The 13911-nt window shown below is 34.2% G+C and overlaps 1 protein-coding gene across 1 annotated transcript in view; it reads right to left on the bottom strand.

Annotated features, from left to right (window-relative positions):
* Positions 1–2740: 2740 nt before the first annotated feature.
* LOC138178671 (solute carrier organic anion transporter family member 3A1) overlaps positions 2741–13911 on the bottom strand; it is a 71570-nt gene continuing 60399 nt past the window's right edge. The window contains exons 11-16 of the mRNA XM_069110777.1: positions 13310–13852; positions 12807–12996; positions 12509–12697; positions 12265–12416; positions 5512–11971; positions 2741–3018 (exon numbers count right to left, since the gene is read on the bottom strand). Of these exons, the coding sequence (XP_068966878.1) occupies positions 11661–11971; positions 12265–12416; positions 12509–12697; positions 12807–12996; positions 13310–13852 (1385 nt within the window). The 3' untranslated portion in view covers positions 2741–3018; positions 5512–11660. The remainder of the gene's footprint in view (positions 3019–5511; positions 11972–12264; positions 12417–12508; positions 12698–12806; positions 12997–13309; positions 13853–13911) is intronic.

Here is a 13911-nt window from a genome sequence, read left to right on the forward strand (position 1 = left end):
TGTACGATGGTATTCAATTGGTCTTATCGACAATTGACATTAATAGGATTGAAAGAGAAGAAATTTACGATAATATTGTAGGAAAATATTATGTACAGTAGCATAAAGTATTTATTGAAAAATTATAATACGGAACCTCAAATTAAGAGATACGTGTATATTTTAATTCTATAAATTTCGTAGGGTTTGCTCCATTTTACTGTTATCAGGAACGGTAATTTTGAAACGAAGAAGCGGAGAATAATTTATTAAGTGATTTGAATCTGTTTTAAAATATATTATCTTTCCTAATATATTTATGGTATCGTCAAATTCTGATAAAAGATCAATGAGCAACGTATAAGCTACGTCTCTGACTGACCGTTTTATATAGACACAGAGTATATGATCCATGAATCGTCCATTCATGGCGGAAACCGCCCATAGTCATTTGACAATTACAGTGATCATATTATGATTTTAAGTGACACGTGTGTGACATACAGACAATAACAATTGCTAAGCAAGGTAATGATGGGAAATGAATAGGAAGAAGAAAGCAGAAAATAAATGTATAATCTGTTCTTCCTTGTTTATTGCGATTAAAACAATTTGTTATTGAAAGATCTTTGGTTTAAACATATGAATGACCACAAAAGCCAATGGATGGGTTTAAAATGGTCCAGTATAGAAAATACGTACTCGCAGAAAAGTACGTTGGTAAGAATAATAAACAAAAAATAATAAAATTTGTTTGATAAATATAGTTACTTGCTTTTTCCTAGTATAAAGACTCGTTAATTATTCCAACAATGAAAAAAACATATGTATCTTTTACTTATTTGTGGAATAATTAAAGAATTACAATAGAAAGTAATTTTGTAATAGTTGAACAATCGTGATCCACGAATGAATTAATTTTCACGTGCATATTCATCTATATATATGCATTTTAAGAACGTAAATATTTAATCTGCAAACTACTTAAAATATCACAAATAATTTTTATTTTAGAATGTTGCGTTATATTCCATCAGATCAAAGACAACACAGATACGTAACCTCTCTTAATCATATATACTTTTATTATGAAATAACCGCGATTAACCTTGATACATCAATCACAGTGACCCTGGAATAAATTACTATCCATTTAAAAAATGTATCTCTTTAATACCAATAATTTTCTCTAACCTATTTTTATATCGTTGAAAGGAAGGAGAAAAGAAGGTTAGGATCACGCTATGTTATCTAACAAACATCAAGCAGACCACAATCTAAAAATATAAAACACGAATTCTACACAGAAAAGAGAGAAATATCGACAAAAAATACTATTCGACAATTATTTCATGACGTTCGTCGATAAACTGTTCGAAACAACTGCAAATTAATAAGTTGTCAAGCGGCTGGAAGATGCACGCATGACCTTGCGTTATTTGACGTCAGTCGACGTCTGTGGAACGCGTGACGGATCATAAATATATTCTAATTTATTAACACGATTGCAGAACATGAACCAAGCATTTTTCAAAACGTTATATTCTTTTTGCAATACAAATAATAACATTCACACCAGATATTCAATCGTGGAATAAGTTTACTGTATATGGAATTCAAATCTCAATGGATTATTGACAATAAAGAAGAAACAGGAAATAGTCGGAATTCCATTTTTATGACATCGATACAACGTGAGTCGACATGTGTACAACGAACGACGTAGAGTTACGACGTTGATTATACGATAACTTCAAAGCTATCAATACTACATTTGCGTTTGTAAGTGACCGGAAACTGCTAACTTCAAACATATAATGTTAGAATTCTAGAATTCATTAATGTTAGAATTACAAGAATAGGTGAAACATTATACGACTTGTCTGAGTCTAAAAATATAATTTTTACGTATTTTCATTCAATTTACAAAATTTTATAGATTCGTAATACAGCGTATCTGGGGGAATTTGAACGATTTTTGTAATAATCCTTAACACTAAACCTACCGACACTTCGTGTATACCTATTGCTACCGAGTTCGGTTAAAATGGACTTAAATAAAATTACACTTTTATTTATATAGAGATATATCTTATTCAACCTTGCTGCATTTTTTACAAATTATCTTATTATCAAATGTACATTTGTCGCATACATATTTTCGTAATTTCGTAACCTTTACAACTTTCTACTTGACTTTTGTTTTTTTGTAGTAATGACTTTGAACTTGTTGATAGATTGCATGGCTTTCCTCCAGCGATTCTTTATACAAAAGTAATGTATGCATCAAGTTTATAACAATTTTGTGAATTCTCTATAAATCGGCCTCATACTGTAGGTACCATTGCGAATCTTTTGGTTCGCAAACGTTGGCTTCTTTCTATTAAATCGTATAAACCTCATAATTTCAGCAAAGTCATTCCTGCTCATTGTTTTTGAAAAAAATGCAGGTCTCCAAATTTTATTCCATAAATATGAGACATCTAAATTCTTTGCCTGATATGCACCGCGGCCATATAGCAATAAATAGAGCAATAAATGCATCTAGTTTTGTTGCATCTAGCTCTCTCTTAGTCTCCAATACTCTAAATGCTTCTTCTTCCGTACATTTTATTATGTGATGATCAATGATACGGTGATCAATGATAAGATAAAATGCCGTATGTCCTTGTCCATATCCCTAAAAATATTATGAACCGATGTCCTGCCAGGTTTGGGACTTGCATCTATTTCTTTCCAAACTGTCCCATTGGGCCAATACGATACGTTGGTTCTCTGCATCAGTCTCACTCTTTGCTGTCAACGATAATTTCTTTCTTTATTTTTTTTTGCCCTGGACATAAACGCTTATTTGTAAATAATATTCAATTCTGATTCGATTGTAAATAGCTTTTCACGCGTTTCCATGCTGTTTTCAGTTGCTTTAGTTTCTTGTTCATCGCACACTGAACAGTCTTCTTTTATGTTCGTTATTCCTTTTTATAATTTTTTTTTTTGTTGAAAAGTCTTGACATTTTTAGGGCAAACTAAAAGTAAATACTGAAAAATAAATTGTATGCATGTTTTAGGAAAAGTCAGAAATTACGAAGCGATATGATAACCCTTAAATATGGTTCAATTTGTGTAGAAGTTTGAAAACAGTCAATTTGACTGACACTGGTAGGTTATGTTGAATATACATTCTTCCGAACTTATGAACGGTAATGTATAATGATAGTGTACATTGTACAGTACATAGACTCTGCAAGGCTTTGCACAATAATTGTTTAACAGATTTAACCTCTTTTCTTTTTCATTTTCTTTTTTTTTCCTCATGGAGGAAACTTCTTAGGCGCCCCGCCCGCGGGGAGAGGGCGCCGGGTAGTACTGGATTCGTATTGGCTAAAAGACATCACATAAATTAATTAAAAAAAAAAAATAAATAAAAAACAAAATATATATCGCCTTACTTCGTATAAAAACACGGTAAGCATTCGACGTTCTTTAAAATGCCTTTTTTTTAAAAAGCATTCGATCAGCGTAGTGACTTCCAGCGATCAAAAGTAACGAATCAGTTGCAATTGTGAGAACAATGGCTGCCTTCATGCAACTCAAAACTAAATTCGCTACTGCATTCCCAATATAACTATAAAATGAATTATAAAAATACGTTCGAAGCTTCATCTTACAGATACGCATCGTATTACGTTCGTCTCTTTTTCGAAGTAGCTGCACGCACAAGTCTAAACTTAACAACAATAGATGGCGAGAATCTGCCAGTTTAATTCGAGCGAAAGTAAACAACGATTCGCGCTTAAAAACATTAAGACGACAGGTAATACATCTTAAACTGGAATATCATACAATTCGATTTTTTTACGAGAAGGATGTGTGCTTACGATCGATTATCGCGTGGATCGCTGCTGGTCAGCATGTCGCGAGGCAAAACAGAAGCACGCGTGCCCCTGGCGTGCGATCCGCGTGTCACACGAGCGTGCCTTCGTTCTCAACCGACCTCGGCCTATCACTCGGACTTGGCCAACTGAACGTGTGTTTACAAAGAGAACTCGCGCTACAGAAAAAATGCAGGTCTGGCCGATCTTGCTTAACCCTGTTACATTCTTTCAGTCATTTTCAACTCAATTTCAGGTTTCCAACTTTAAAAAATATTTCAATTTCCAACGATATGAGAAGATTCTTATGTTGGTACGCATGGTTTCTTACTTGTATATATTCGCAAGGAATTTGTCATTAATAGATTGCGAGTTTTTATCCAAAATTCATCTCTTTGAGAATATAATTAAAACAGAAGAACTCCCGTAGAAAATTGTTTTACCTACCAACTGTTATAGAAAATGTTATACTTTGAATATTTTATATATTTTCGTATTACATGTACCTATGTACATTCTGTGGAATTTTACACTTTCAAATTTCCTATAAATGCATAAATATCCGCAGTCGTTAAATTAGAAATCGTGTAGCAATTTTTAACGTTTCGAATCTATACTAAACATCATTTTAAAGCAGCACCACTCTTCGTTTGCTAAAACGGGAACAGAATTGAAATATAAAAATTCTATGATCATAGTAGGGTTAAAGCCAGCGTGCTTCGGCGCATGGCATGCAATGTCCTCCACAACTGAAATTACTCTAGAAATACGACGTCGTTGAATAATACACTGAAGCAATTTCCCTTAGCAGGTAAATATGAAACAGATACTTGGAGAAAATTTGACGAATTTCGTATTTTCTCTATCTGAAAATTCGTTATAACAAGACATATTCTTTTCAAGCGGGCATCCATGAAGAGCTACTTTCGTAACGAGAGGGCATAAATACTACATAAACGACGACGAAACAACTTCCTTAGTAAGTATTTGGAGAAAATTTCAACAACTTCAAATTTTCTCTATATGAGAATTCGATATAGATACATGTATCCTCTTCAGGCATGATTTCATGGACAGTTTGTTTCGAAACGAAGGTACACAAGTACTATATAGACGATACTGTTGAACAATACCTCTACGTAACTTCTCTCGATAAGTAACTACTTAGACGAAATTTTAAAAACTTCGCTATTTCTCTAACTAAGAATTCGATATAACAAGACGTATTGTTGTCAGGCGTGCTTCCATAGAGAGATTATTTCGAAACGAAGGAACATGGATACTACATATATAGAGTCAGGCAGGCAGACTACGGTGGTGGCGAGTTTCGATGGGACGCCAGAGTTCGTCGTCCGCGCAACACACGTATTTCGATGCGTGTAAAAGAGCGTGGATAGAGGGTCGGGCGAATCGTGCACGTAGAAAGACGCGCGCGCGCACACACACGCAAAAGGAAGCATCGTTACGCGAATGTAATATATAGGATATACGAAGGGAAGCACGCAGCCAAACGAGGGACACACGCGCGCGTACACGGCGCCCGTAAATCCAGCGATCGACTTTTTGCTACGAGGAAGACACCGAGGCGTACACGCGAAAAACCAACCGCGAAATCGAGCTGAAATCTTTGTTCGAATAATCGTAGCTATTAAAGACTCACCTGAATCGCCATACACATTGAATATGGAAGGTACGGTGGGGCGTTCGTTAGCGAAAACGCGACTCCGTAGGTGACAGAACACACCAAATACTCACGTGCGTCCACACGCTATCAAAGCCTGTGAACAACTGACGGAAGTGGACGAAGAAGGCCGTTAGGTGGCTACATCGATCCTCTCGCGCGATTTGTTCGAGTATTGAGTGGCGCTATATTCAAATGTCAGCTACGTGATTGCTAATTTATCGCATAATGACTAAATGAATCATTTGACAAAATTAAAATAAATCAACACTTTAACTCTAATTTCAATCACAATTCGATCACTTAACTATGAAAAGGTCAGTATTCGTTAGAACCAACCAATTAACGAACTAAAATACATATATTGCGATAATAAGAGATATAAATACACCGGTTTAACAGTTTTCAAAACATTTATTCATTGTAAATACATTGTTTGTGCCTTACTTCTGAAAGAAGAAAAAAAAAACTGTTAAGTTTCGACGAACGGAGGAAAAGACAATGTCCCGATAATAATATCTACATTATCATCTTTTCGCCTCCTGATAAAACGCAAAACGAAAATTACACGAACCCTAGTACGACTCACAATCTGTATTTGTTCCATACGTAAGGAAGAGATTCGGTGTTCGACATGAAAACAGAATGTTCATCTCAGGAAAAAACAGCTTTCTTCGACCGCGCACGCACGATATATTCTCTATCATAAGGGGTTTTAAAATTATATATATTTATATATAATACTCGAGGAAACGATAAATCATTTTTGACAATACGAGATTTTGTTCTTATGTCTAACATTATCTTCATATATTTATTTATAATATATATAATATATCTTTGTCTCTGCAAATTCACGGTCATTCTTCATCACCATTGATTTCCTTTTGCCACTTGTACCATCGTCAGAGCGTTCCTTATGAATTACGTTTTATTTTTTTTTTTTAATCTTTCGTTTTTTAAGGCAATGTTATTTCAAGTGTTCTTTCTTTTTTACACCGTTTCGCGAATTACGAAATCGGTCGCGTCTAAATCATTCTCTGCATTATGATCGGTATATCAAAATGTCTGCTTTCTGTTGCTTCGTTTTTCCTCTGTTTTCTAGGGTGGCCGAATGCATTCATTTATGTAATTTTATTCGCTTGCTATGCGACTAAATTTAAGCAACCTTTGCTGTGTGACACAAGAATTTCTATAATATATCATAATCGAAACAAAGTAACGTATGGTATGTGTGTAGGGAGTGTTCGTGTGCGATATGTACCTATGCATGTGTGTATGAAATGGCATGGCATTAACACGTATCAAACTGTTGGAATCCGACTGAAATGCTTTCGAAAGTCACTGACGCTTTATCGAACAATCTCTCCATTTCCATCTTTCTGAACCATATCTCTCTCACAATTGTAATATCGATTATCTTCATTTACTATTTTTCCTACTTTGTCTCGGAATACAGCTCCATTGTGATATCAATTGGCTGCTCAAGGTCACTCTTCCTACCATCGTACAGCCAATTTTTCTTATTACGATTTCATTAACTTATTCTATGACATTAATTATGTGTGACGATTGTATGTGTAAATAAAGTGTACTTTAATTTTAATATTGAATTTTTATTTTTTAATAATCAAATAAAATATGAACAAGTAAGTAAAAATAACCGAATATAATAAAAAGAACGTAATATAATTTTTTCTACAAGATAATATAACAATATAATTTCACAGATTTATCTAAACATTTTTATTAGTACGTTTTGTAAATGTGATTCTCCTAATGCCAACAATTGCACGAAGTATTCTGGATAAATAAGAAGGGAAACGTGAGTTTCACGATGTAAGAAGTACAAGAATAAGCCAAGGGGACGAAAAGAACAAGTGTAGAGTGTACGGACATGGAATAGTGTAGTAAAATAAACGATCTACTACATAATTTTTCTCGATGACCTTCAACAGCCGATCAACTTCACACATGCTACAACACACAGCGACGCTCGAGGCTTAACTTTTCCATTCGCTGTTATGCTCGTAGAAAAGATTTCATTAATTGTAAATACCATATAATATTGAACAAAATCTGTTCTGCGAGCACTACGAACATAAATTATTGACACTCCATCCATTCATCGCACGCATTTCGAGATCTTTCTTAACTTTTCATTGTTGCGAAACATTCGAAACTACGTATACGTTTACAAATTTCATTTTTCTATGAGCTTTTATACTTATAATACCTAATCTCTGAATCTCATAATTTACGAAGCTTTGCCTTCGTATTCTCATCTCCGCATTCGCAAGCAAACACGTATTGCTTTTTATTTCTTTGCCTCTATTTTTTCACAAACCTTAGCTAGAGCTTTCGACTCACAGTCACGTATCACCATTCAAGAACCGTTCGACCAAAGAAAAGAAGAGAATAAACTAAAAAAAAAAAAAAAAAAAAAGAAAAAGAAAGAAAGAAAGAAACGAAAAAAACATCCTTGTATCGTTCTGCTTACACATTATGGTCCCTACAAAAAATACATTACATCTATAAGCAGTTTATATTAATCATTGTAATAGTCAATATCTATGTACACAATATTTCTTCTTTAATTTATTAATTCTTGTCGCTATGTTAGAACTTTCTACCTAATACTTAAAACGCTTTCTCCATATGACATTTTTTTTACGTTCGACGCTTTCCTTTTCATTTCAATTAATAATGTATATTAGCTTGTGGGAATGTGTTAAATACAGCAAATACAGTACGATCGAATCGATTAAAAAAAAAAAACATCCGCTACGAAATAAACATACACGCTAAATTAAACTATGAGTATACTAGCGGTAGAGAGTAAAAAGCCCAGCGATATAATTACAGTAATCATGATAATACTAATAATATTAGTAATAATAATAACAATAACGATATGACATTGCAAAAATTAATCTGACAACGAGTTAGCTGTACAATAAAAATATTGGAACGGAATTTCAAATGTATCAAAGAAAAAAAAAAAAAAAATAGAAAAAGAAAGGAAAGAAATTCTGAGGATACGATTCATCACAAAACGGTATATACGAGAAAGACTTCCGTAAAAATATTTAAGTAACACGATGGAAAAATTGTGCGAGTCGCGCGATCAAAATCGTTCGTTCATTCCATAACGTTCGCCATAAATCGTACAAAACGATGCGTTTTATATTAGAAACAGAATGTCGTCGTGTCAATGGCGACCACCGTAAAATCCTATTAAATCGTATAATATATTTATATTTATATATATATATATATATATATAATTATAATGCACGTAACCACGTGTTCATTTATCTCTCGATTGCTCGTTATAAATCGCTCTAACTATTATAATTCCCTATGTACAGTTGTAGCGTCGTCCCCGTGGATGCAATTATTATTAATATTTCTCCTGTTAACAATCTCGCATCTTTCATTCTCGACGAAACGTGTGAATTGAACTGAATTTGATTCGACTTGTTTAACTCTTCTTTTTTTGAACATTTCAATCTGCATATTCTCACATCTTCCATTTTTCTCTTCTTCTTCTTCACCGTATTCCTCTGCTTCTTCTTCTTTTTTCTTCTTCTACTTGTCCGTCTTCTTTTGTGTTTTCCTATTCACAGCACTTTTTTCCCGTTTTGTTTATAATCCACATGTATACGAGAGATCCGTCCGACAAAATCAATCGTTCGACAGAGAGATTCATATCACAAAGTAGGTATAGTATTAGTATTAATACGTAAGTTGCTTTGTAGTAATTAATGTAGTTAGGAGAGAGATCATCACGGCCTCGAGAACGTTTCGAACGATGAACTTCGTCGTACGGATTCGCCACGTTGCAAACATCAAAATCGCCTCTAAAATATAATATATGTATGTATGTATATATAGGTAGCGTGTGTAACTACACTTCGAAAAATTGACAGTGATGGGCCAAACAGCGTGCGAGATATAATATCGTACATAGGTAAGTGTGTCTGCATTAACGTAAGTAAATGCTACGACGACGTCGGCATAATAGATTATTTATTTATTTATTTTTTTTCGAGATTGTGTAAAATTAACGCTATATACCCTTCGTTCGTTTATTTCAATATTTTTTAATTCAATTAGATAGAAGCATTAGTAGAACGGTTTCGTACCCGAAGCGATAGGAGAAAAGAACAGTTTCAAATGATAGTTCATGCAAATGGCGTTGTTGTCCCTATATAACATCATCGTTATTTGTTAAAATTTTTCTTTTGTAGAATCTCTTTTTTAATTATCTTCTTTCATCTTGCCTTAATCACTTCTAAAAGAAATTGAGCTGAAACGAGTTACTTTATATCATTCTCTTTTTGTTCGTTTCTTAGGCTAAGATTTTGTTCATTTTGCACTGATAGATATTTCATATTTGTATTATTATTTATAGCTTTCCTTCGATTCAGTTAAACGTGTTCTTAACGCGCTATAAAATTTCTTTTCCTGAGTGAGTTTTTTTTAATATATTTCTTTCTTTTTTGTATTCTTTCGCTTGTTTCTCCTTCTCCTTTTTTTTCATTCTTTTGTCACATTGAAATTGGATACAAGAAGCTTTCAGGTACAAAACAACAAGTAGTCTTCTCTCTAACAACGAGTGAGCTAAATTGTGTGTAATAAGCCAGGACTTGTCCGAGACACGTCTCTCAACGTGTTGTAGAGTTAATTCCAATTGACCAACGATTTTGTTACACCAGCATTCTTTGACCGAAAATCTATAGCTTCCTGTTTTTCTTTCATTGCTTGGAAGCATAATTCATTTTATAATTCGTTACATATTTCATTCCATAGAATAGCACAAGAAGTAACGCATGCGTCACGACGAAAAAGTCGCATCAACACTTCCGTTTTTTTATTTTGTTTTCTTCTTTTTTGTTGTTTAATTAATGCTAACGTTTTTTCTGAAAGCTCTTAAAATAGTGTGTCGCTGATACCATAGTACTTAAGAGAAAACATATCAGAGATCAACGTGTCGCTTTGTTAAAAGCGTGATTCTTTCATTGATAATATAAGTGTTCTTTCAGAAACCAAAAGGAAACAAAAAGGAATAAAACGTACGCTACTACAAAGTTAAACTAATTTCATAAACGGATCAACGCTATTAAGTTCATTTAGTTTGTTTTTTGCGTGTTTTTTCCTTTACATTGCTAGGTTAAATTGACTACTTTTTTTTTATTTCTGAGAAAGCCTAATCTCTAGTTATAAAATAAATCGCAGCTCTCAATCTGCAATTATAATGATATTATTTATTATAGATCGTTAACTCTATCACTTAATTAATTATCTTTAAATATACGTTTGTCTAGTCTTGTATTTCTTAAGGCAGGAATTTTTATATTTACAGTTTTGTCCTTGTTGGCCTTTCTTCCTTTTTTCCTATTTTTTTTTCTTTTTCCTTTTTTTCTCTTTCTTAAATCGCGCAAGGCTCATTTTCCAACGGCGAAGGAAACTCGTCTCAGACAAAGAAAATCTTTCTTGAATCAAGATACAATACGTCTGTCTGAAACGAGCCTGATTATATTTTTTCACCTATTACGTTCCTATTTATTGACATATATATCGCATCACCGTAAAAATGTACATTCTAGTGATATTAGTTCCTAAAAATAGCCAAACCATCGAGACAAACCTGTGGCAAATTATTTCGCACGATAAACAATATCCTTCACGCAAATATAACCACTGTAAAAATATTTTCGATTCACTTGTATTCAAGAATATATAACGTATCTTGTATGTGTGTGTATGTAAAATTTACTTATATCTTCAACACAATTTAAATTTGTATCTGACGATGTACGGAACGATATAAGGTAATTCTTCGTCTTTCGATCTCTTTAAAAAAGTATATTAGCACCATATATGTATACAGAGATTATCATTTCTTTCTTTCATTTAAAGTCATTCGTACCACTTTCCACCATTATTAATAGCGTTTCTTTTTTAGGATTGCACAAATTAATAATGCACATGCGTTGTACATATTATTCCACTCTATATATACTGTATTCGTTTACCTGTGATCTCAAAACAATTTGCCACAGACTCACATTATCACCTTTTTGATATAATTCAATTGGATAGCCTCTAACACGAGTTAAACATTAAACGTTCCGTACAAGCTTGTCAGAGGATTTACCGGTCAACGGTTTGACTTCTGTGTCCGGTTCTTCTAAAGCAAGGGGTGCTTGCCTTGTATCGGGAACATCGATATCATCGACATCCATTGCGTTCTTCGAGCGACTTCCTATCTCCGTCGAATCTTGCGTCTGGTTCGACGAGCCGGTGTCTTCTAGGTTCGTCGACTTTGTAGGCTCCGTAGGCGACGATATTGACGATGGCGTGGGCAATTCAGAATTTGGAGATGTGCCGTCTCCATCTCCGACACTGTGAAGATGCGGTTTTTCTTCGAATACTAAAAGATAAAACACGTATTTTGAAGCTGAACGATAATATGACGACAGAAATTTGGAAAAAATGGTATTGTCCTGGAAAAATGATAGTGGCTGACGAAAGTACTTGAAAAACTTGTATGGATATATTATCTATACTATACAGAATCTCCTGGAATTTTATTAACACTATAAGTATCATGAGAGCAGTGATAAAGTTTCAAACGAATTTGGTAATACACATAGAGATTACAAAGTATTTATTGCAAACATACATTTAGTAACAGTATTTGGTATGACTAGGTGTCCTACTTACATTTGTCAAGGCTGATAATTGACCCTACGAATTCGTTGACAGTAAAAGACGGTGCTTGGTCTTCCATTTGCCTTCTCCTTCTAACTAACCACCAATCAACGAGGAACAGTGCCAAAGCTAAAATCTTGATGCCAGCGCAAAGTCCTACATATCTGAAAAATATTGAACGAAAAATGTCACTGCTTAGTAACAGTTCTAAAATTAGCTTCCTCAAATTGCACACAGATGTGGGAATAATGAATACCTGTATCTGAACTGTTCAATGTCGTAAAGTAAACATCGTCCACCTTTTTCTCCACATGTGCTTTTCCAAAGTAAACATGTAGAGTCAATTAAATTACCAAATAAAATAGGAGCGGGTATGTAACCGAACAGTCTAAAAATGACAAATTGCATGCCTAAAGCAAACGATCTCTCCTCCTCTGAGACTGATCTGCATTAGAAACAAAAGGTAGAATGAATGTAACAACAATGTAAAATTTGAACATAATTCAAGTACACTGACATATGGAGCATATAAAAGTGATAAAAGCGAAACTTACCGTAACACTATCATTAATAGAGGCATCTGAGTGATAGCAACAATAAACGTCATAAAAAAAAGTAAAATTAAAAATGGAAATATAGTCCTACAAGGTGAAGTGCACGGGCCAGCAGTAGCTACTGGCACTACCGTTACTTCCGCAAATTCTGGAGCTGCCGGTGGCAACATTGTTAAGTTTCCGTGTATACCTAAAACATAAATATGGAAATTATAGAATTGTCTAACATTATCGATAAATATAATCATATTTATCAGCAGATATTTAATTATATTTATTAGCGATGTACTCTGATTTATTTTAGTCTTTTACTGTACTTTGCACTAATCGCATTGTAGAGGAAATATTAGTATCGTTCAAAATAGAACATTGACGTTTAATATACAATAGTATACAAAAGTTCCCAGCCAGATAGATTTTTCACCTTGTGTATAAGAACTTTCCCTGCTCATTATATACTCGGTGATGTACAAAGAAAAAAAAAAGGAGAATTTCACACTTACATGCACAATTAGTAAAGTTCGATTTCGAACTGAAGGCAGTGCAGCCTGCATGACAAGGGCTAAAATACGTGAGACCGTTGTTTCCACAGACTGGCTCGACGTCTGTCATTCGGCACTCGCAACCGAAGTTGCACGCGGCAGTGAGATTTACTTGAAAGGGTTCCGGACCCTTTGTGCTGCTGTTAAAGTACGGTATAGTGGTCCCAGCCATTTTTACGTTGTCGCAACCGAGGAAGAAGAGGAGGCCATAGCACACCAGGCATATCATGTTCGAGACGAGAACGAATTGAACTGCACCTTTTGGTCTTAATTCTAAACGTTTGAGCAAACATCCGCCAAAAAAGATTCCGATGCAGGCACCCGGTATCGCTATAGAGCCGGTGAATACACTGGCTTGACTCTTTCCTAAGCTGAACTGTGTCTCCAGATACTTTGGCAGGAAAACCACAAACCCGGAGACGATTACTAATTCCATGCAAGCTCCTAGGCACGTTACTACGTACACTGGATTACACACCAACCTCCACATACTCCTGGGGATATCTGAAACAGAGAGATATATATTTATTTATGTTTAATTACAATTTTAATTTTTAATCATT

The sequence above is a fragment of the Bombus flavifrons genome, chromosome 4 (genome assembly GCF_040668555.2).
Source record: "Bombus flavifrons isolate JBK064 chromosome 4, iyBomFlav1_principal, whole genome shotgun sequence".
NCBI lineage: Eukaryota > Metazoa > Arthropoda > Insecta > Hymenoptera > Apidae > Bombus > Bombus flavifrons.